The 24148-nt window shown below is 41.6% G+C and overlaps 1 protein-coding gene across 1 annotated transcript; it reads left to right on the top strand.

The window, feature by feature from the left end:
- Positions 1–1178: 1178 nt before the first annotated feature.
- On the top strand, positions 1179–21396 carry MUC13 (mucin 13, cell surface associated). The gene is made up of 9 exons (XM_090277769.1): positions 1179–1269; positions 4377–4432; positions 8530–8690; positions 13131–13250; positions 13581–13710; positions 14420–14457; positions 16042–16123; positions 18193–18391; positions 20186–21396. Exons 1-8 carry the CDS (start codon positions 1252–1254, stop codon positions 18389–18391), a joined length of 804 nt encoding a protein of 267 aa, XP_090133895.1. The 5' UTR covers positions 1179–1251; the 3' UTR covers positions 20186–21396.
- Positions 21397–24148: the final 2752 nt, after the last annotated feature.

Below are 24148 nucleotides of genomic sequence, written 5' to 3'. Positions count from 1 at the left end.
GCTTCTTAAGAGTCTATCTGCACCGCCAAGAATGGCTGTGCAGTCCGACTCGGGAGTGACACGGTATCTGTCTCCTCCCGTGTTGAATCGACATCTTGCGATGACGCTGGAGTGTCCTCTCCAGTGAAGCTGAAGCTACAGAGCCTGGGCAGGGTGATATGGAGGGTCTGCTGTTGCCCATGCAGCAGACCCCCCCCTCTCTTCGCAGCTGAAGGGTCCAAGGGAAAGACGGAGTCAATACAGCTTGGCTTCAGGTGCGCCGCAGGAGTTGCCGGTGTTGACTACAACGTCAAACCGCCTTAGGGACTCCGGCTCCGGATTTTCTGTCGGGGTTTACTCCCTTAGCCTTTCCCCTGAAGAGGTATGCCGCAAGGCAGCGGAGGTTTTTTGGAGTCAGAGTTTTCCTTCTCTGGAAAAGAACATATATTTCATAGAATATTATGCAGTTTTCAAAAATAATAGTTATAAAGACCAGATAATGATTTGGAAAAAAAGCTTATTATTTAATAATAAGTAAAGAAGATTCATGATATAAACTTAGAATTATAATATAAACCAAGCATAGGGAAAAGGGGAGCTGGGAGATATACAGGTCTCCCCATCTATCTGAAAGTAGGGCGTGCTGATGAAACCTTCTGTAAGTCAAAGTGGCTTAACACGAAGAAGCAGTTGCTTTGGGACACATCTTACTAAAGGACGCACAAAATAAGTCAAAATAAAGCACCAAGGCTCACAGACACAGTTCAAACTGTGGCAGCTGGATACAAGATACCAGTGCTGGAGCCAGCAGGGCCGCTCTCGCTACTCACTGCCTCTAGAGCTGCTCCCTGCAAACAAATGCTATTTTCAATTTTCACCTTTTTTCATAAGAGCAAAAATCGTCTTAAGATTTTTGTTGGTTGGTGAAAACAGGTCCTACTGTAGGTCCTTCATAAAAGTGAAGATCTATAAAGTAAATTTTTCAAAAGTGGAGGGTACTTTATACCCAAATGAAAATGGTGATGTTAGGTAGGGTGGGATTTGGGGTAACATAGATCATATTTCCAGGTTTCCTGTAGAATTATCATATAATGTTTAGAATTTTTTAAAAGTATGTTTTAAACAAAATGAAAATTACCCTCTTTGCATTAAGCATTACAGAAAGTTTCTGCTTGAATTTCAGGAAAGGTATTCCCTGGAATAATTCAAGTAGAAGTGTCAGACACATCTGACCTGGAAAATGAAAAGTCCAAAGCCTATGAAAACTTATATATGGAAGTTACAAACTTTGTAAGTATCTTCCAACCATCCTTTCTATATAAGTGTTCTTCATTCCAACACGGAGTTTCAGAGGACAGGGCTGATCTTCAGGTGGTTCACACTAGTACAGCTGTTCCATTGTCTGAACTGTGAAATATACCCTTACTGGTCGGTGTGTGAGTTCCTTGGGTACCCTTGGGCCTCCACATGACCCTGCACCTCTCTAACTAATGTCTGGCTCAGCAGAGGGCTCTGCCAGATTTGTCATTACATAAGCTATTAGAATATTTTTAATGGACCGATAAATATAATGATGTTTTAAAATGAATTATTCCCACAGAATTCAAAAGCTTAAAGATGTTCCTTTTTTCTTTTTACATTCCAATTTGCATACATTTCTATACTAGTATGACTTTTTTTTAATATCTGAAAGAGGAACTCCACCTGAATTAACATCTGTTCCCTTTTTCCCTATTGTCAAAAATGTCAAAGTGTACAATAGCTTCTTTTCATTTTGATTACTGTGAGTGGCTATGTCAACAGGAGATCTCCATTCTAGAACCACACAGGTTAGACCTGGAAGGGCTCGTGGAGGGTATGTAGCCAGTGTTTCTCAACATTTAGTAAGACTGTAGAAACTAAGGTCTTATTTGATGACAATGTCTTTGAATTCAGAATTACATCATTACAAAAGGATTTCATTATTAAAAGTGATAAAATGTAAAAAAATGATTATCCAAATGATCTTACAGATTGTACAGAGGAAACCAGTGCTTACGGCGGAATAGCTGGTGTCAGTGCCTGGCTCTGCTGGGATGAAACCCCTGGGTGCCCGAGCCCAGGGCTGGCCCTGGCAGCTTTGTCATACCACACACCCTGTGCATGATAGGCCAGCTGTTCATGATATCTCCTCTCATCCTGGGCCTATATTCCTATTTGCCTGCTTGAATGAGAGTCAGTACAATGAAGAAGGGAACATCAATGTGTTCCTTTTTCCAAGGAGGCCCTTGATTTTCTCATGTGGCTTTACTGGGCACCAGCCACTGTAGCCACTACATTTCCTAAACTTGCTTTGGGTATGAGCGTCCAAAAGGCCCCTCCAGCTCCAGGCCTGTGCCCTGGTCTTCAGAGACCAGTTCAGAGACTTGATCTCAGTCAAATCTTTATGGTCCCTGGGGCACCAAGAAGTGGCTAGAGCATTCTTACAATTTCCAAGAGGTTGTTAATCCCAAAGGGGTATGCCAGAACTCCCCTGCAGCTCCTAGAGATAGGAAAATAGAGACAATGTATTTTCTTCAGGGTCCTCCTAGCAGACCTTGTAGCTGGGGCAGTCCCAACTCAGACCCAGAGAAGTCTCCCAGGATGTATTTTCTACCCAGCTGGTTCCCAATGAACAGTCCTGATTTGGAGTTCCCCTGTTGCTTGCTGTGCCTGGCATTCTCTGTGTAATATTTCTAATTCTCGAAATAGCCCTGTGGTGGGGGATAATACTGTGGCGCCTATTTTGTGGATCAAGTGGTCAAGGGTCAGAAAAGTTAAGTAATTGACTGAAAGTCACCCAGCTGATGAGGGATGAGGTCAGAATTTGAACCCAAATCTGCCTTCTTCTCACTTGCTGGCTCTGCAGTGCAATGGAGGCCAGGCAGGCCTGTTGGGATAGCACCTGCTTCGTGTTCAACCATACAGTTCTTCAGACCTAAAGGTGTATATCACAACATCCTCAAAGGGTGACCTTGAAGAGGAAAAAAACCACACTTTTTCCTATGCCACATGCTAATTTCACAATCTCTTCTTTGGGATTAAGAAAATTAAATGGGTAATGGTCAGCAGGAGAGCTGAAGGGAACTTGGAGGTTGTCTAGTGAACTTGTTTCTAAGTGGATTTCCAATTCCCTGATGGTTTATACATATACCAACTATTTCTAATATTTAAAATAATTTTTTTAATGGACATATTCTGGATATAGGCTGCCCAGGCTAACTAAAGCATCAAGTTTATTTGAATTTGACTAGAATAAAAGAGAAATTATTTAACATCTTTTTAAATGACATTTGTTGCCATGATCTTTTAAAATGTGGGGTCTCATAGGGAAGAAAAATTTTTTAAGTCATGCATTATAAAAGGTTCCATCAACTCAGTTCAACACTCACGTAATAAATATGGAGACCGGGACCCAAAGAGGGGAAGATACGTCCAAGGTCATGTCTTTCACATTTAATTTGTTCAAGCATCAATCAACCAGTGTTGAACTTTTCCTAGGGATTCCCCTATACTGAGTGCTGTCAGGTAGGAGGGGAGGAGGTTGTGTCATTAGGAAGAGAAAACAAACCTGTTTTTGGCCTCAAAGAACTTATGATCTCACTGGGACCCTCAGCTCACCTCTATCTCATCCTCAGCTTTGTCTCTAGCTACTTCTCTACAGGTATCTAGAGTTGTCTCTATTCTTAGAACACAACTCAAGCTTAATAAGATCCACCTTTCAGCTCACAAAACCATCTCATTTTATATACATTATAGCCCTACATGGTAGGAATTACTGCTATCTCAAGTTTCCAATGAGAAAAGTGAAGTTCAAAGAAGTTAAATTATGCAACTTATGGAAGAGAGTTTCCTTGAACTTCCATGGTAGATCATATCGCTCTATGACACTTACCTGTCTCAACCTCACGGTATGGTTTCTATTTTCTCCCAGAGCTGGACCAGCCCATCTTTGTAATTTCTAAGTCCCCTAGTGTAATTGCCTTGGAGACAATTAAAGAGGTGTTCCTTGGGTACATTGATGCATGCATTACACAGGCATATAGATAAGTCTAAAAAATATGCAAAACTTCATCTTGACTTTAAAAAGACAAAAGTATTAAGTTAGTCACCTTAATTTTTAGGAGTATAATCTTTGATTTGGTTATGTTATATTCCCATCTTTTTCTTGGATAACCCTGACTTATATTAAATTCTTACTATTTTACAGAAAAAAATAATGAAAGGTGTTAGAGAGCATGTCAAGAATAAACAATTTGCTGTGATGAACCATGTATATTTACATACAGTTTAGAAATGTATATATGTTAAAACCTAAATATAGTATCACATTTCCGACTCTTTGTACTTGTTATTAAATCTGTCCTTCTTTTCCACAGTTCGAAGGCACATTTATGAGTGTTGATTATGGACAGACTGTAATTCAGAAAATAAGGTAAGATTGCTATGGACCAATGGGTTGCTTTGGAGGCAGGTGTGTGTTTGCTTAACTTCTCATCTTCTCTTGAGTTCCCTGTGCAACACTCTGGCCCTCTGGGGAGAAAGTCACAAGTCAGGAAGAAGTGGTCAGTCTGATGTCACACTGACCTTGGTGTGGATGGGCAGAGTGTAGCCTGAGGACAGCAAGACGGTCTGTGACTGGCTGTTCAGCAATTTGCACACATGGTCCAGTGCATCACCTGGATCGGTTTGTTTGGTTTGATTCTTTGGCTACAAACCACACCTGGCCAATCCCTGGAACATGCATTCCAGGGGGCCAGGAGGAGAATGAGTGGCTCATGGGCACGTCTTCCCTCATATGGGGGACCGAGGTAGATAATACCCAAATCTCATACATGGCTATGAAAAGACCAGTAGTGAGCTCTCCCTGCAGTAAGAACAAGTGTTTATTGAGCATATCAATATCCAATGACCAGTGTTGAGCACTATTTAGAGACCCAAAGAGGCAAAGAATTCTCAAGAAGTTAGTGATTTTATTTCAGCCTTCTCTGAAACATGTTACCACACTGGCACTGCAGGCTGAGGAAAGAATGCTCTATGATAAATAATGTGCAGAGAAAGAACCCTAATGTATTCATATTTCATGGTTTTATTATTGCATCTATCTTATAAGCTTTGTCAAATTCTTTGTGGAATAAGATACAGGATGTATTCATACATATAAATTCAGAGATGGCCTCCTGAAGGTAGTGAGCTTTGAGCTTAATGGTGAATGAGGGGCAAGTGTGATTGGCAGCCAGGAGACCAGCAGACAGACTAATGAGAGGCACAGTGCCGGGTGGCAAGGAGCAGGCAGCAGGCAGCTGGCAGCAGGCAGAGAGGCTGGGCCCCAGCGCAGAGGCTCTGAAGCTGAGATTCATAGCAGACAGCTGCTGGAGGGCTAGGCATTGTTTCAGGGCATTCGGTTTGATTTAGTGGACAACAGGGAGCTCATGCTTTGAGCACTACTGGCTAACACAGGGACAGTGAGATGTGATGACTTCAGCCAAATCTGTACTCGAATCCTGGCCTCAGCACGTTCTCGCTGCATGAATGGCCAGTTGTTTTTAACCTCTCTGAACTTTTATTACCTCGTCTGTGTACCTAGGATAATCTGATCAACTTTCCTGGAACTTTGGGAAAAATAAATGAGATAACATTCAAAAGATCCCCTGCACAAAGTGCCTGGCACATAGATGATTTCAACATGTGTTAGTTCCCATCTATTTCCCTTCCAGAATATGGGCCCCTGCAAGTGTGTCGGGGAATTGGTCCCACATGGTCATTTGGAAGGTTCCCTGAAATTGTGGCTTACCTTTTGTTCTTATGGGATTATTAAAAGAAAGCCAGGGGTGTTCAGAGATGACATTCTACCTTGAGCTCAGTGTCCTGGCCAGGCACTACTTCCCCCATGGGGCTGTGGCAGGATGAATGGACCTTAGTCTCACCTAGGAAGACACTTCTTAGGGCTCTAGTCCAATGTTCTTGCCTTTGAGTCCCCAAAATCTTTGTATATGGTACAAATATTGGAATTGGAAGGATCCTCAGAATTTCTCTAACTCTCAAATCTCTCTTTGGACAGAGGTGGAAACTCAGGCGCAGGGAAGTTATCACTGGCTTTGGGCCACAAAATATTGTGGCAATCTTGTGTCTAGGCTGCAGGTCTCTTAACTCCAAGTCTAGTGCTCTAGTCATTTATACTATACCTCTTTGTGTCACTTATGTACACAGTGGCTCTCCTTAAGTCATGAGTACAGTGTTTTGCCTCCTAAAACTGGGGTGTAAGCTAATAGAGTCTTTGAAAGAATAAATTATGGATGGCATTTCTTTCCTAGCCCCACGGTACATTTATATCATAGATTTCTGGTCATTTTTTAACTGATAAAGAATAATTTGTATCAAGGGCCCCTTCTCATTGCCATCTACCTTCTCTGCTACCTCCAAATCTATCATAAATGAAACATGGGGGATGACTTAAAATGAAAATTCTCAAGTCATTTGGTTTTTTGGACTCTCTTTTGGTTTTGATATGTTTCTTTGTTTTTTAGAAATTATTAAGTTGAAGTCTCCATCTATTTCTAGTTTATGGAGAGTTTTTATCATGAATTAATGTTGGATTTTTCTGCGTCTATTGATATGATCATGTAACTTATCTTTTCTAGCCTGTGATGTAATTGATTAGAACAATTAATTTTCTTTTTCTTATTAAAAAATTTGTATTGTATTTTTTCCATTAACATTTAGTACTCTTATACCCCCCTTCCTCCACAATCGTCAAACTGTTGTCCATGTCCATGAGTCCTTTTTCCTTTTTGCTCAACCCCTACACCCCCTGACTCCCCACCCCCAACCACTAGCTGTCATCTGCTCTCCATCTATGAGTCTGTTTCTATGTTGCTTGTTAGTTCAGTCTGTTCATTAGATCTCACATATATGTGAAATCATATGGTACTTGTCTTTCTCGGACTGACTTATTTCACTTAGCACTATGTTCTTCAGGTTCATCCATACTGTTGCAAAAGGTAAATTTTTCTTCTTTTTTATGGCTGAGTAGTATTCCATCGTGTAAATGTGCCATAGCTGTTTTATTCACTCATCTACTGACGGACACTTAGGCTGCTTCCATATCTTGGCTGTTGTAAATAACACTGGAATGAACATAGGGGTGCTTATGTTCTTTCCAAGCAGTGTTTTGGGTTCCTTCAGATATATTCCCAAAAGTGGGATCACTGGGTCAAAAGGCAGGTCCATTTTTAGTTTTTTGAGGTATCTTCATAATACTTTCCACAGTGACTGCACCAGTCTGCGTTCCCACCAACAGTGCCACATCCTCGCCAGCACTTGTTTGTTGATTTATTAATATGGACATTCTGACAGGTGTGAGATGGTATCTCATTATGGTTTTAATTTGCATTTCTCTGATGCTTAGTGACCTTGAGCATCTTTTCATATGTCTATTGGCCATTTGTGTATCCTCTTCGGAGAAGTGTCTATTCAGGTCATTTGCCCATTTTTTAATTGGGTGGTTTTGGGATTGTTTTGGTGTTGAGTTTTACATGGACTCCCTTTTAAGGTAATTTTTCCTAAAAACAGAATTTGGTTAATGTTTTGGATTATGCTGAATGTTCTGAAGAGCCAACATGGCTGTAAACATTTCCCAAGTCGGCTGGCTATGTTTCTGAGCTTCTGTATTTATTCAAAAGTCAAAATGGAGTAGAGAAAAAAAGCTGGACAGGAAAAGTATATCCAGGGTCTTAAAAATATACAGCCACAAATCAGATAGAAAGGGAGTTTTTAGAAGTCCTTTTATTTCTTTCTCAGGGGTTGTATCACTTGATTCCCTTGGGGCAATGAAAGAATTAGAAGTTGGCCCAGCTGTTGTTAGGGCTCCAAACTGCAGTGATAATTTAGTCTTTCAATGTCTTGTTTGTAGCAGACACTTAACATTTGGTGATATTTGGGGTATTATAAGCTCATATTTCCCACAGCCCCATCTCTCCTTGTTCCAGTTCTCCTCTGGGTCATTCTGGGTCATGGATACCCAGGCCCAATCCCTTATCCACTTTGCCTGCTGACTTGCTGGCCCTTCCTGGGAGTGACCCAGACTCCATATGGTTGATTACTGCTCTCTCTGTGCACAGCGAGGAACACACCCCCCTCTCTCTCTAAGTACAATTCCGAGGTTTAACAGCCCAGCAAGAGACTTACTCTTGATTTTCTTCAGAAAGTGACAGATTCCTACTTCAGAGATTACTTGTTCTAGTCCTGGTAAGTTCTAAGCTCCTAGATCCTAAAAAATGATTGTTCACAATTTTCCTCCAACAGGACATTATTTTAGCCATAGATTTCTTCTGAAAATACATTGAATAGAGATCTCTGGGCCTATAAATTGCCATCTTGTTGCAATCCCAGTCCTCCGTGTTGGGCCCCCATTTGTGGATATATGTGTGGATCAGATTAGAACTGGGAAATTTGGAAGTATGGGAAGTTCAAAGACCTATTTGTTGATGCCTGAATTTAGTTCATTAAGTGATGAATTCATTTCATTTTTAGAATACCTGCTCCAGGAAGATCTGAAATGCATGCTGATGACAAGGTTGTGAGCGTAACAGTAGTAAACCTTTTTGCAGAAACTACAGAAGTAAATGAGAAAAACATATCTCAGATGATTAAAAATGCAATTTCAAACTCTACTAACATTACAGAATATATCAGTAAGTATTAAATAATTATATTCAAAGTTTCCCTAAACACCTACCTACCTTTCTGTAAACCTTTTCATCATATGTAAGAAGCGGGTGAGAAGAACTAGATAACTAAATATGTAGGTGTCTCCAAGTTCCCTTTTTACCAGTCCATGCATCCTCCCTTTCTTCCCTCACTTGCTTTTACTCCTTTCCAACCATCTCCCAAGTCATCAACTGAACAGTTTGTTTCTCTGTTTGGAATGTAATCTTGGACAAATAGTCTCTCGACAGAGAAAGATGAAGCAAAGTGAAACAAGGGCTTTATCCCAAGTTGTAGCTTTCCAAATGATGAGAGAAATTTTACCTGTACTGCTTCTCCTTTAAGCAGACACACAAGCCCACAGCATAACTGTAACAATTCACTTTTGCTGGGTTATAAACCACCCAAAAACTCAGTGACCTATTATTTATTGCAATGCCATTATGCCATGGGTCAGAATTTGGACTGGGCTCAGATGGGCAGTTCTGCTGATCTAGGCCAGGCTTGGTGGGATCTCCACTGAGCTCACCTAAGCAATTGCTGTTACCTGTGGGTCAGCTGGTGGCTGAGTGATCTAAGATGGTTCAGCTAGATGGTTTGTCTCTGCTCCACACTGTCTCTCATCCTCCAACAGGCTAATCCTAAAGGGTTCCAAGAGCAGCAAGAGGGTAAGTTTCAATGCACAGGCACTTCTCAAGTTTCTGTTTACATCACATTTACACTGTCTTGATGGCCAAAGCAATTCACGTGGCCAAACAGAGTGTGGCAGGTCCTACCAAAGGGCATAGATGCAGGAAGGCATGAATAAGTCGACACTATTACAGCAGTCCTCAGAAGTTCCTCATCTCAGAGATACCTGTTAAGGCCAGTCCTGGTGGCAGCTTTGTGCAGCTGGTTCTCAGTCCTGGTCTCCACATCCAAAGGCCTCTATTACGACAATCGGTTTGAATTGTCTGTAGCATTTGACACTGGTGTCCTTCCCTTCCTGAAGTCCCCTTCTCTCTGGGCCTCCACCCACCCTTCTCTTGATCCCCTTCCTGCCTCCCTCATCCTTCTTTTTGATCCTTCTAAGGCTCTTTCTTTAGTCTCTTAAATTTTTGCTTTTTAATGATTGTAACCTCATTGGCCTAGTGAGCAAAACTTACTTCTCTTTCTAAAAATATAAACAAATCCTGTTCATTTATAGTTTTTCAGCATGTTTCTTCTTTCTTTAATATTTCACAAAGACTCTCACTATTCTTTCAGGACCTAGAATGATAAAAACTTAAAATTCTATCACAAAAGATGGGGGTTCCTCTGTACTGTTCTCTCTCACTGGGCTACAGACCCTTTAGCAATATCCATTCAACTTTTTTCCATCTATTGTTTCCTGGCAGAGAGACTGGAGAAAAATAGCTGTGGAGCCATTCTGTTTTTCTTATTATCCACCAACATTATACCAACAGGCCTGGCCTTTCCAGGAGCCCTTCTAGCATGGAAAACACACACACACACACACACACACACACACACACACACCCCACCTCTTCATTCGTTTGCCCATTTTTTTCACTTTAACTCTTTGTTCTTTGTTATTGGATTTTGTTGTTGTTATTTTAGGTTTTGTTTGTGGCAAGCCTGAGATATTGAGGGTGCTAGACTTTCTCTGTCACAGTTTTAATATTCTGTCTTGGGTTATGAGAACTTCTTTCCGTATTCTGTTTATGTCTTATTTGACAGCTTCTTGTGCAAACCGTGGCAGTTTCTTTATTTTTATTAAAGTATATTTTATTGATTATGCTATTACAGTTGTCCCAATTCTTTTCCCTTTTCCACCATCCACCTGGTACCACCTTCCTTCCAGTAATCCTCCCGTCCCCTTAGTTCATGTCCATGGGTCATGTGTATAAGTTATATGGCTTCTCCATTTCCTTTACTACACTTAATACCCCCCCTGTATATTTTGTATCTACCAATTATGCTTCTTAATCCCTGTATCTTTTCCCTCATTCCCCCCCTTCCCCCTACCCGCTGATAACCCTCCATATGATCTCCATATCTATGATTCTGTTCCCGTTCTAGCTGTTTGCTTAGTTTGTTTTTGGTTCTGTTCTTGTTTTTTAGATTCAGTAGTTGATAGTGAGTTTGTTGCCATTTTACTGTTCATGGTTTCGATCTTCTTTTTCTTAAAGAAGTCCCTTTAACATTTCATATAATAAGGGTTCAGTGATGATGAACTTCTTTACCTTTACCTTGTCTGGGAAGCACTTTATCTGCCCTTCCATTCTAAATGATAGCTTTGCTGAATCGAGTAATCTTGGTTGTAGGTCCTTGCTTTTCATCACTTTGAATACTTCTTACCAGTACCTTCTTGCCTGCAAAGTTTCTTTTGAGAAATTAGCTGATAGTCTTATGGAAACTTCTTTGTAGGTAACTCTCTTCTTTTCTCTTACTGCTTTTAAGATTCTTTCTTTACCTTTAACCTTTGACATTTAATAATGACGTGTCTTGGTATGGTCCTCTTTGTGTCCAACTTGTTTGGGACTCTCTGTGCTTCCTGGACTTGTACATCTATTTCCTTCATAAAATTAGGAAATTTTTCTTTCGTTATTTTTTCAAATAAGTTTTCAATTTTTTGCTCTCCCTCTTCTCCTTCTGGCATCCCTATGACTCGGATGTTGGCACTTTTTGAGACTTCCCAGAGTCTTATTATTCTCTCCTTGTTTTTTTTTAAATTCTTGTTTCTTCATTCTGTACTGATTGACTGTCTATTTATTCCTTATGTTCCAATTCATTGATTCGAACTCCATTTCCTTCTCTTCACTATTGGTTCCCTGTTGATTTTACTTTATTTCACTTAGTGTAGCCTTCATTTCTTCCCTTATGCGTTTGCTTTAGTGAGTTCTCTGAGCATCCTTATTACCAGTGTTTTGCATCTGATAGATTGGGTATTCCTTTTTGCTTAGTTCTTTTTCTGGAGTTGTCATCTGTTCTTTCATTTGGGCCATATTTCTTTTTCTTCTCAATTTGGCCACCTCCTTGTGTTTGCTTCTGTGTAGTAGGTAGAGCTGCCACAGCTGTTACATTTAGGGTTGGAGCCCTAGGTATTCATCAGTGCTGGGCAACCCATTTCACTGCTTTGTGGCACTATATGTGGGGGAGGGGTCAGAGAGGGAATAATTCCACTTGCTCAGCATTTGCCTCTTTTCCAGTCACTTCGCCTGCTTCCCTTATGTGACTGGCACCTCTCTTGCTGTTGCCCTGATGGTACTTCCCAGAGTGGATGCATCTGCATACACTCTAGAACTGTGAGGGCACTCTAAATGGACTTTCTTGAAAGGTGGGCAGTTTCTTCTGCCGCCCCTACCGCCACTGGTTTTCACAGCTAGAATCTTTGGGGCTTTATTTTCCCAGTGCTGGAACCCTGGGCTGTGTAGTCTGACCTGGGGCCTGGATCACTCCCCAGGTGTCCCTCTCAGATTTTATCTGCCACATGTGAATGCGGGACCACCCATCCCACCAGCCCCCACCACCCCTACCGCTGCCTTGCCACTGCTGCCCCCTGCTGCCACACCACGTCCTCTTGGCCTAGCTCCCATCTCCAAGCCTCTGAACCATCTGAATGAATGTTTCTCCTTTAGATCCTTGGTTGTTGGACTACGATACAGTTTGGTTTTCTGGCAGTTCTGGTTGTTTTTTCCTTTGAGGTTACCTGTTATCCTTCTTATGGTTGTACGAGAAGGCAAAGCATGTCTACCTACACCTCCATCTTGGCTAGAAGTCTCAACCATAGCAGTTTCTTAAATCACCACACCTTCTTCCTACTTTTTTGTTTTTACAGCTCGTTTATCTGCTGCACAGTTAGAATTACATTTTTAGACCTTCTGACTTTCTCGAATTATTTTCATCTTCCAGAGTCTCATGCCTCAGAATTACACCTTTTCCTTTCTGAACATGTTAATACTACACTTATCGCAGCCTCACTGTATCGCAGGATTTTAAAAAATATTATGTTTAATTATTTATCGCAGATTTTTCACTATATCGTGGGATTTTGTGGTACTGTATGTGTATGTTGTTAAAGTTATGTAGGTTTAAGAGTGTAGAATAAATGTAAGGTTCCTACTTCGCAGGGGGGTCTAGAATATAATACCCGTGATAAGTGAGGGAATATTGTACTTTTTCTGTCAAACTAATACTCCTCTCTCTGACTATCACTTACTTCTTGTATTACAAGGGACCCATCACTTCTGCCTGCCAATCAATTTCCCCCTGGGTCAGAATTGGTGCAGAGGAGCAATTCATGCAGTCCCTCTACTCCCTAGAAGATGAAAATCCCAAAACTTATTAAAAGGCAATTATAACAACAACAGAGTGTCAGACTTTCATGAGGTGCTTTATCCGTCCTGTCTCACTGAATATATTTTTGAATTATTTGTGCCCTTCAGTACAAGATCGGTGTGAGTTTTATGGTTGTGTAAAGACAAAAGATGACTGCAACAATGGTTTTGATTGTAAATGCAAACCTGGGCTGGAAAGACCTAACCCACAGACAGCTATTTGTCTTGGTAAGGATTCCATCTGCTTCTAAATGTTCTTAGCAACTCCTACCCTTTGTCCTTTCTCATTTGCAAAATACAAGCTTTACTGCTCAAGAGTCCATGTGCATTTCAGATTCTGAGGGATGTGAATTTGGGACTTAGATACATGGACCTGAAGTGTGACCTTGGCTGCAGGCTGGTGAGACAGCCTATGAGCAACTTCGCAGGGGTCACATTGTGCACAGCCAATGAGCACCTCATTTTACCTAGAAAAAAATGTGGGGGAAAAATGTATTCTGTGACATATCACTTTGGGGTTGTTTCTGAAAATTACCCAGAAATCACTCTCATTTGAAGCTCTAAGTCCAAAGTGTCCTGATGCCTGCAAAGCAGAACACAATATGCAATGCCTGGTGATGGACAATAGGACCCCTGATTGCGTGTGTCTGCCGGATTACAAGAAGGATGATCGTGGGAAGTGTCAAGCGTAAGAGAAATCATTCCTTCTTTATCTTGCCATAGCTGGAGCTTATTTATGGGCTAAAGGATAGAAAGGATAGAGCTTGCATCATGGCTTTAGGGTCCAGGAGATGGTATACTGGCATAAGTTAGTAGGTATAGAGCACCATCATCATCGTCATCAGCATCATTGTCATTGTCAACAGCAGCATCAGCAGTAGTTTTTGAGCATTCTCTATGTGCCAGGAACCACACTAGGTTACACCTCTCACACAACAACACCATCAGAAATGTATTAGTTCCCAATTTTCAGGCACAGAAACTGAAGCTCAGATAACATAAATAATTTTCTCCAGCTCCCTGGGCAGCCAATAAGTGGCAGAGCCACATGGCCTCAAAGTAGACTGGGCCTACTCTGCTCCATGTTTCTGTGGTTCAGTTTTGCCTGAGTTGTTGAATATTCCTGGAGCTCAGGGGACGGAATGTTCAGTCAGTAGAAAATGAGACCATATGGGATTGTATGACCACCCCCCCCACCACCACCCGACCTTCCAGGGCTCCATGAAAGATGCTCACTTGGAGAATGAGACTGTAAGGAAGAAAAGAGAAAGAAGAGAAGAAACAAGAGATGAGAGAATGGAAGAAAGATGCATAGAAAGACATGGAGGTCGGGTGGGAACTCTGACATGCTCCCATAGGCGCTTTACCATGGTTTCCTATTATACATTGTATTTCAGGTGTGCATTTGGTTACAGTGGAGTCAACTGTGAAGACAGTGAGTATAAAACTTTTGATTTGTTGTTAAGCACCCGAAAACCATTAATCACATTCAGAATTCAGTTCAGTCTGGTCACCTAAAGTCTCTGGCTCCCTTTGTGAAGAGGGAGAAAATCTGCCTGCAGTTTGTCTTCTGTGTCATGTCGTCCCATCCCACCCCCAGGTCACAGGCAGCAGCACCCTCAGTATAGGAAATCACAGAACTCAGCCCGAGAGGTGGGCTAGTGCCTCAGACAAGTCCCTAGTCAAACAAGGATGTCCTAACGTTCTGTTCATTTCCTACATTAGGTTAAATATGCATTTTCTGCTACTAGAAAGGATAAAAACCAGTATATTCTGAAAAGGTTTAGCAGAACTAGAAATCAGACATGCAAATACTCTAATGTCTTTATTTCAGAGCTATTTAGTAGTTTGATATATGTTGTTGCAAATTCAATTGCTTCCTTTCCTCCCACGCGCCACACCCACCAGATTGGAACAATACTAACTTTAATTTTTAATTATTTTATATTTAAAATTTTACCTAATGAATTAAAAATCAGTGCTCCAAGATGAAGGAAATATTACTGTTGGCTTCCCAGCCAGCCCCAAAATTAGTGATGAGAAATGCTCTCAATTTCTACTGTATTTTGTGGCAAGGCTGAGTTTGCTAAGTCATTTCTTCCTTCTGGGCTTTCAGCACCCACACAGATAAAATGAGATGTTTGGGCTGGATGACCTTTGAGGTATTTTCCAGGCTTAAAGGTCTATGGCCCCGTGAATCCGTGTTGGAGGTGGTGAATAGGACTGTCACGCTGTAGAGAGACCAAGTGTCTAAAGTAGCACTATCTAATAGACATATATAATGTAAGCTTCATATTTAATTTCAAACTTTAAAATTCTAAGTAAATTTTTTAAAAGTAAAAAGAAATAGGTGAAATTGATTTTAATAACATTTTATTTTACTCAACATATCAAAAATATTATCACTTCAATGTGTAATCAGTATAAGAATTATTCATGATAAATTTTACAGTTTTTTTTCAAATGTGTCTGAGTATGTTATACTCACAGGCCACTTCATATCCACATTTCAAGTGCTCAGTAGTGCTAGACTGCAGAGCTGGAGAAAGAGCATGGGTGATAATGAGCCTCCAGACTCTTCCCTCAGTGATACCATCAAGCCATTACCTAGCTCCTCCATTAGTGACAATTTAACTCCAACCTAGTTCCCCCAGCTTATCATCCAGATCGGGTTTGGTGGGCGGGCAAAGGCAGTGGAGCTCATGGTCCTGGGTTGCAATCCCAGTCCCCATGAAGCCCGGGAAACCCCTGCCACCATGGCCTCCTTTGCATGTGTGGCCTTTTATCTGGCAAGGCTGCCTCTTCTGATTGAGTTCTGAAGATACAGTTGGGGTTTGGAGTTGGGGAGGGCGGGTTAAAGGAGGTGAGCCACCCATCCAACCTAGACCAGGAGGGATCAGAGGTGAGAGCCGATAGTCCTCATAGCCAGGAGCCCCTGGGAGCACACGTACCTGTGCAGTAGACAGTCAGTGGGGGCCTGCATGTGGGACACTGCCTGTTCTTCTCTATTCCCTTTCAGATTTTCAGCTGATCCTCACTATCGTGGGCACCATCGCTGGCATCCTCATTCTTGGCATGGCAATCGCACTGTTCTTTGTGAGGTATGGAATGGAAATGTCCCTATCCTGGGCACGGCGCCACCGGCATGACATTGTTTCCCAAACACAGTCTTTCCCAGGCAGGAGAAGAGGAGTAAGATGGGGCTTCTCTAAAACCATTGCATTTTTTTCTTACCTTCTGGTTATATAAGCTCTACATGATCATTGAAGAAAATCTGGGAAATAGAGGAATGTATAAAGGAGGAGAATAAAAAAACACCCACAAAACCTAGCACCCTGAGGCAACTAACATTTGGAAATATATGCTTCCAGGTTTTTCTCTATCTTTTTAAAGGACATTATATACATAATTTTGTATCCTTTTTGTTTTAAAAAGTTATTTAGGTTGTTTTTGCTTAACACTATAATGTGACACAGCAACCATTTTCTTATGTCATAAAAACTCCCTTAACAGTATTTAACTCCATTGATGTTGTCCAATGTCATTTTCATGAAGTCAATCCCCTGCCCAGGACCTTGCTGCAGATGATCAAAAATCAGCCTCAATTGCAGCACCCTGGGTCTTATTGAAGAGAAACGTTTTCTCTGCATGGTTGCTTCTCAGCTGGAGGCTTTAAGTGCTCTTCTTAAGAACAGAAGTAGGGTCCATTCATTTATTCAACAAATACTTAGATATCCTAAAGTCCCCTTCATTAACAGGGGGAGACAATGCTATTATCTATTTCATTCTAAATGTGTCAAGTGGGGATCCACTTTGATTTTTTTTTTTAAAACTACTTTTTAAAAATAATATTTGTCTTATATCTTATGTTTTGGCAAATAAGTATTTTTGTACTATATGTGAGAGGATAAATAGATTTTAGATTCCTAAAATATTTTGTTTCTTCCATTTTAAAATTTTTATTATAATAATAAAAAATAAAAGTTTATTATGATAGTAACTCTACCCCACAGCCAATTATAAGGACAGGAAGCTGGGAACTGGGCATATGTCTTTCCTTTTTCCAGGGAGAGGGCCAAAACCTTCCAATTATGAAGCAAGGCTGTTCCTCCTTTCTTGGGAGGATTGTCTCTCCATCCTGGTCTCCAGGGTCCTTAGGGGCTGCTGCAGAGCCTTGTGGCCCTGGGAGAACCATGTCTCTCGACTCCCTCCTGCCACAGAGCCGTGTTTGCTCTGAACTCAGCCTCACATTCGTGTTTCTTAGGAACACACCCCAAGAGTTATTTCTTTCCCATTTCAATGGGAAGGAAGCCTCTCCTCAGGCACCTTAGGCAGGAGTGTTGTCAAAGGGGAAGAACTCGGTTGTCAGCTGGGCTGGCCATCAGAGTGCAGGCTGAGTGGGTCTTCCCCTACAACATCCTTAGTGTGACTAGAGGACGGCCCTGGGAGGGCCCTGTGGCATTGTGGATATAGCCCGACCCCACCTGCCACTCCTACAGCCTAGGGCACCATAGGAGCAGACCCATGGCCTGTGGGACAGAAGGAAGAACAGGGTCATGATCAGAGCTAACTGGGGCATATGCCTCCCTCATCTGCAAGAACTTTCATTTGGTTTTAAATGCTTGTCCTTGAAAGGCCTATACTGAAAGGTATTAAGACTATTTTTATATCTTGAACTTGTTTCATTCACTGAGGTGCTTCTGTAGACACTGACTTTCTTTGAATGTGAAATTATATCACAAATCATCTTATTTCCATACGTAATTCAAAAGCACACTCAAGCATACTAATATCATTAGCAAAATTTACATGGATTGGTGGAATTACATTGTAATGTTGTATCAGCATTAGTCTTCTGGTTTTGGTGGTTACACGAAGCACATGAGGAGACTGACCTTAAACTTGGGGAGTCTGCACTGAATGTAGTAACGAAATATTATGGGCAATGGGTCATTGGATTTGCAGCTTATTCTCAAGTGGTTCAGAAATGTTAGCAATTGGGGAATCTGGGTAAAGATGTATGAGGACTCGGCAAAATATTTTTTTGGCAACTCATATGTAAATTTAAAAATATTTCCAAGTTTTAAAACATGTTTTGAAAAGAGTATTAACATTTGCTTTCAGAAACCTTCTGCCATTGTTACATTCTAATTCCTGTTACTAATTACAGATCAAAGGAAACAAAGGATATTGAAGAACAGAACTTGATTGAGAATGACTTTCAAAATCTGAGACTGCAGCAAACGACAAACTTCAGTTATGCAGGAGAAGGGAACATCTTCCCTAAAATCAGAGCCACCGTCCCCAGAGACAGTCTGATGCAGAATCCCTATGCAAACCAGAGAGGCATACCCCGCCCTGACTATTAGGTGAGTCTGTGGGCTTCTCCCTGGCTTTTTTGAGTGAAACACCCCACCTGGCTATTATATCTTCACCAAGCCCTGGCTGCCTTGCAGGGCTGTTTTTTTGTTTGTTTGCTTGTTTGTTTTGTTTTTTTAATCAAAAGAGAAAGAGCAGAAGAAGTTCCAAATAGCCACTTGGTCCCTAACACTGACCATCTATGCATCTTTAGCTATATCACTTACTTCCTTGGCCAGCTATTTCCTCAGCTGTTAAAAAAAATGGGGGGGGGTGGTACAAAATAGACAGGGGAAGTTAAGAATAATATAGGAAGGGGTGAAGCCAAAGAACTTGTATGCATGACCCATGGACGTGAACTAGATGGGATGGGATTGCTGGAGGGAAGGAGGGTACTGGGTGGAGGGGAGCAAAGGGAAAAAAATTGGGACTACTGTAACAACATAATCAATAAAATATACTTAAAAAAAAAAAAGGACAAGCAGCAACTTATTTTAGATTCCCATAAGGTCCCTTATAAATATAAGCTCTTATGGCTATAACTCCAGTGGTTGTGTTGGGTTGAGTTACAATCCCCAGGCTGTGTAAGGACCTAGGATGTAGGTCAGCCCTAAGGAAGACTGATGGATGTCAATAGAGCTCTGTGGATCCTTTCCAGCAGTCCATGTAAATCTCTCCTTTCCTCCCCAGCCGCCACCCCCACCCCACCACTGCATCAAGGGAACTGATCACTTTCTAAAGAGATAAAGCAAAAACGAGGCTGGTGATTTTTATATCCCATGGAAGGACTGTCAAGAATAGGTTGTACTCATTAGATTTGTATTGGATCATTGTAGTTGGCACTGCTCAGTGCAACTGACCCAAAGGAGGAAGCCTGTAAGAGGCGACTCTCATGGGGAGAGTGACAAGGGGACAAGAGATGCTGAAGGAGGAGGAGACCGGGGGCCAGAGAGGAGTCGGGAAAAAGAAGGCAAGGAAGAAACTGATTTTTTCAAAAAGTAAAAAGGAAATAAAAAGGGAGAAAGGGAAAAAAGGAAGGGTAAGAGTGAGGCACACCCAGAAGAGTAGAAAAATAAGAAGGATAAAGGAGGAGGGGGGCGGAGGCCGGTAGAGGGGCTGAGGGGGCAGGCACGGCCGGAGCTCTCCTCGTGTGCGTTTCACCTCTGCAGGCTGCCCAGGTGAGCACACTGCCCTTAAGGATCTGAACACCCTTTGAACTTTCTGGGAAAACTTGACTTACTTTTATTTTAAAATCTTATGGTTATGTTGCACATAAAATTTCCTTTAGTCGATGAAGTCTAAATGATTGATGTGGGTACAAAGGGATGGTGTGCACAACATGCACCATGTTGGGTCAGGCGCAGCGTCTAGCCAGCAATAGCCATGGATGAATGTCCTGTGGGACCACATGTTGGCACCACCTAAGGTGAACCTTAACCACCAAACTCATTAAAAACCTCCTTCCCTCCTTATCAGTGATGCCTTTATTTTGAGTATAACCTCTAAAGAGAGCCCTTTAGTGGTAGAACAAGTGTGGAATTTAGAGTCAAACAGAGTTGGGTTCAAAGCCTTGCCCTTCCTGTTATGAGCTGCGTGATCTCAGACAAGTTATTTGACTTCTCTGGGTTTGCTTTCTCATCTATGAAATGGACAAAATGAATCCTATCTCATAGGACAAAAATCTAGCACAATGAGAGGTTCTAACTTAAGAGTAATCAAATAATGTTAATAATTTATGAATCTAAATTTCCTCATGTGTTTCTTTTTTCTTTTCTTTTCTTTCCTTTTTTTTTTTTTCCGTCTAGAATTGTAAGAATCTGGAACCATCCATTGCCCTCAACCCAATGTATGAGCCTGTATTTTGACTAAGAGACTGATGGAGAAGGGAACAACAGTGAAGATCTGGTCTTGCTATTTTTCTTCCATCTGACATCTAGTCTCTGAATGGAAGTTGTGAATGTTTGCAAAGACTACAGCTTGTTTGCTAAGTAGCTATGAAATTAAATGCTCTTAGATGCTATTAGCACTTATAAAACAGTTGATTTTCTCCAATCAGTACAGCAGTTAAGGTGGTTTTCTTTTCCTTCTGGTGAGCAACAATAGCCATTTCCTATCTAGGGGAAAGTTCCCCAAGGTTGTTTACTCCATGGAAAATGTTGCTCTTGAGTTGATATCCTACAGATAAGTGACCTAATCTTGGAAGACTCTTACACATCAGCTGTGGCAGTCCTGGGGATGGGAAGAGATACCACCTTTTAAGGTTCTCCTTCTATCCCTCAGCTGTAGGGATTTCATTGTCCTTAAATTGCCAAGAGCTTGTGATCTGGCCTCACACCAAGAAGACAGAAAAAAGACATGTCTCTCTGGTTTTTCAGGAGAACCGATGGAATACAGGGTCTTTTTGTGAATTAGAAGGCTTGGACTAGAAATGACCGTCATGGGGTGCAGTCTAGAGTTTTTGAAATGCCAGTCGGTAAGAGAGACAGGGAGAGAAAACATTACAAGGAGCAGGAGGAACAGAGGCAGGAGGAAGCTGGACTGGGAGGATGAATAAAAGAGAAGGTACACAGGACCCACCTTGGTCCTCAGATTCCCCTCCTCAATGAGCCAATGGACACTTCCTGTAATTCATCCCCTACCCAAGACTCAGAGCCTAGGAAGAGATGTGAAGACCAAACTCCCAGGAGCCAGCGCTTGAAGTCACTCTGAATTGCAGACTTTCTGTCTGGCTAATGGTGAGAGAGAGAGTTATGCTGTGGCTCCAATGTCCAGCCTTGTGATGTAGAGTCCAGAGGTACTTCACTGAGGACTTTGCCTTCCACGGTGGCAGAGACTCAGCTGTGGCCACCAACACATACACACCCAAGAATGGGGCAGCCACATCCACACAGGCTTTCTCCAATGTTTAGTAGTGTTCTTATTTATGTCCAATGTCTGATCCCCTTGCAAGTTATTTTTGCTGTTATTATTATTTGTTCTTGAATGTTCATGTGAAAAAAATAAAGTGTCTTTGGTAGATGGTGTCCTTCCTTGTGTTCCTTGTGTTTGGGGCTTTTGGTGATACACAAAGCAGTTATGTCCTACTTCCTTTTTTTAGAGTATATTTTATTGATTATGCTATTACAATTGTCCCAGTTTTTTCCCCTTTTCCCCACTCTGCCCAGCACTGCATTCTTTCCAGGCAGTTCCCTGCTTAGTTCATGTCCATGGGTCATGTATACAAGTTCTTTGGCTTCTCCATTTCCTATACTATTCTTAACATCCCCATCTGTTTTGTACCAACCAGTTATGCTTCTTAATCCCTGTACCTTTTCTCCCATTCTCCCCCTTCCCCTTACCCACTGATAACCCTCCATATGATCTTCATATCTATGACTCTGTTTCTGTTCTAGTTGTTTGCTTAGTTTGATTTTGGTTTTTAGATTCAGTTGTTGATAGACTTTGTTGTCATTTTACTGTTCACAGTTTTGATTTTTTTTCTTAAATGTATCCCTTTAACATTTCATATAATAATGGCTTGGCGATGATGAATTCCTTTAGCTTTACCTTGTCTGGAAAGCACTTGATCTGCCCATCCATTCTAAGTGATAGCTTTGCTGGGTAGAGTAATATTGGTTGCAAGTCCTTGCTTTTCATCACTTTGAATGCTTCTTGCCTGCAAAGTTTCTTTTAAGAAATCAGCTGGCAGCCTTATGGGAACTCCTTTGTAGGTAACTCTCTTCTTTTCTCTTACTGCTTTCAAGATTCTCTCTTTAGCCTTTGGCATTTTAATTATGATGTGTCTTGGTATGGTCCTCTTTGTGTCCAACTTGTTTGGGACTCTCTGTGCTTCCTGGACTTGTATGTCTACAGTATTTTCTTTGCCAAATTAGGGAGGTTTTCTTTCATTATTTTTTCAAATAAGTTTTCAATTTCTTGCTCTTCTTCTCCGTCTGGCATCCCTATGGTTCGGACATTGGCACTTTTGGAGATGTCCCAGAGTCTTCTTAACTCTTCATTTTTTTTTTTTTTTTTTGAATTCTTGTTTCTTCATTCTGTACTGGTTGACTGTTTATTTCTTCCTTATGTTCCAATTCATTGATTTGAACCCTGGCTTCCTTCATTATTGACTCCCTGTTGATTTTTCTTTATTTCACTTAGTGTAGCCTTCATTTATCCCCTTATGTGTTTGCCATACTCAGTCATTTCTCTGAGCATCCTTATCACCAGTGTTTGGAACTCTGCATCTGATAGGTTGGGTATTTCTTTTTTGCTTAGTTCTTTTTCTGGAGTTTTGATCTGTTCTTTCATTTGAGCCATACTTCTTAGTCTCCTCAATTTGACAGCTTCCCTGTGTTTATTTCTGTGTATAAGGTAGAGCTGCCGCACCTATTACATTGTAAGGGGCATAGCCTTAGGTATTCATCAGTACTGGGTGACCCGTTTCACTGCTTTATGGCACTGTATGTGGGGAAGGAGTCAAAGAGGGAATAATGCCACTTTCTTGGCACTTGCTGCTTTTATAGGCACTTCATCCACTTCTCATATGTGACTGGTGCCCCTCTTGCTGTTGCCCTGGTGATGGTTTCCAGAGTGGGTGGGTTTGCATACGCTCTAGAACCATGTGGACACTCTAAATGGACTCTCCTGAGAGACCAGCAATTTCTTCCACCACCCCAACCCCTACTGGTTTTCACAGCCAGAAGCAATGAGGCTTTATTTTCCCTGCACTGGGACTGTGAGCTGCATAGTGTGTCCTGAGGCTGGGATCGCTCTCCAGGTGTCCCTCCAAACTTTTATCTGCCACACATGAACGTGGGACTGCTTGTTCCACTGGCCACAGCCACTGCCGATGCCTACTCATCTAGATGAGTATTTCTTCTTTAAATCCTTGGTTGTTGGACTTCCATACAGTTTGATTTTCTGGCAGTTCTGGTTGTTTTTTGTTTTAAGGTAGATGTAATCCTTCTTATGGTTCCTGAGGAGTTGAAGCGTGTCCACCTGCGCCTCTGTTTTGGCCAGTCCACTTTCAGTAGCAACCATGACATGTGGCCAACTGGACTGACATTTGCTGTCCTCCTTAGGGGCTGTTGGATGACCCAGGGAATTTTTAATCAAGTAGTAGATATTTTCAGCTGCTTCCTGGTGCACATTGCACTCTCTTCCCATTATGAAGCCTTTCAGGTGGGCATGATTGGATCCTCAGCTCTCAGGGGCAGGCATTGGTTGGCCCAAGTCAATCAGTGGAATCCCATCCCTTCCTGCTATAGTGACTGACTTAAGAGTGGACTCATGGCATAAGTGGATGCAATTAGAATGAAGCCCAAACTTCAGTAGAAGGCTTGGAGGAAGAGAAACTCTTTCTTCTGGAGAAAGGGCTTGAAGATGTGAGGCCTAGAACAGCTTCAGTTTGGCAGAGTTGACACGTAAAGGAAGACAGAGCTTGGAGAACCATGGAAAAATGGAGCTGGAGCTTACTTAAAGCCTCTGGACTTTACTGTCAGGCCAGTCTGAGTACAGGCATAGCTCGGAGATATCGTGGGTTCAGTGCCAAACCACTGCAATAAACCAAGTTGTCATCTTTTTGCCTTCAATTTGTAAAAGAAATAACACCCATGAAGTGCAATATAGCAAAGTGAAATAAAATGAGGTAAGCCTATGGCTGTTTTCAGTTTGGGAGCTGAAACCATCCTCATTGATGCCATTTGTTTTTACTCTTGTGTTCTCCAGGCTCAGTGTTGAATGGAATAAAAGAAGTACTCTTTTATGAACTATTAATGCCCACAGGG

Source organism: Furipterus horrens, unplaced genomic scaffold (genome assembly GCF_987537825.1).
Source record: "Furipterus horrens unplaced genomic scaffold, mFurHor1.1.pri manual_scaffold_1, whole genome shotgun sequence".
NCBI classification, from domain to species: Eukaryota; Metazoa; Chordata; class Mammalia; order Chiroptera; family Furipteridae; genus Furipterus; species Furipterus horrens.
Note: the sequence above shows the minus strand (reverse complement) of the source record. Positions and strands in the feature narration are given on the sequence as shown.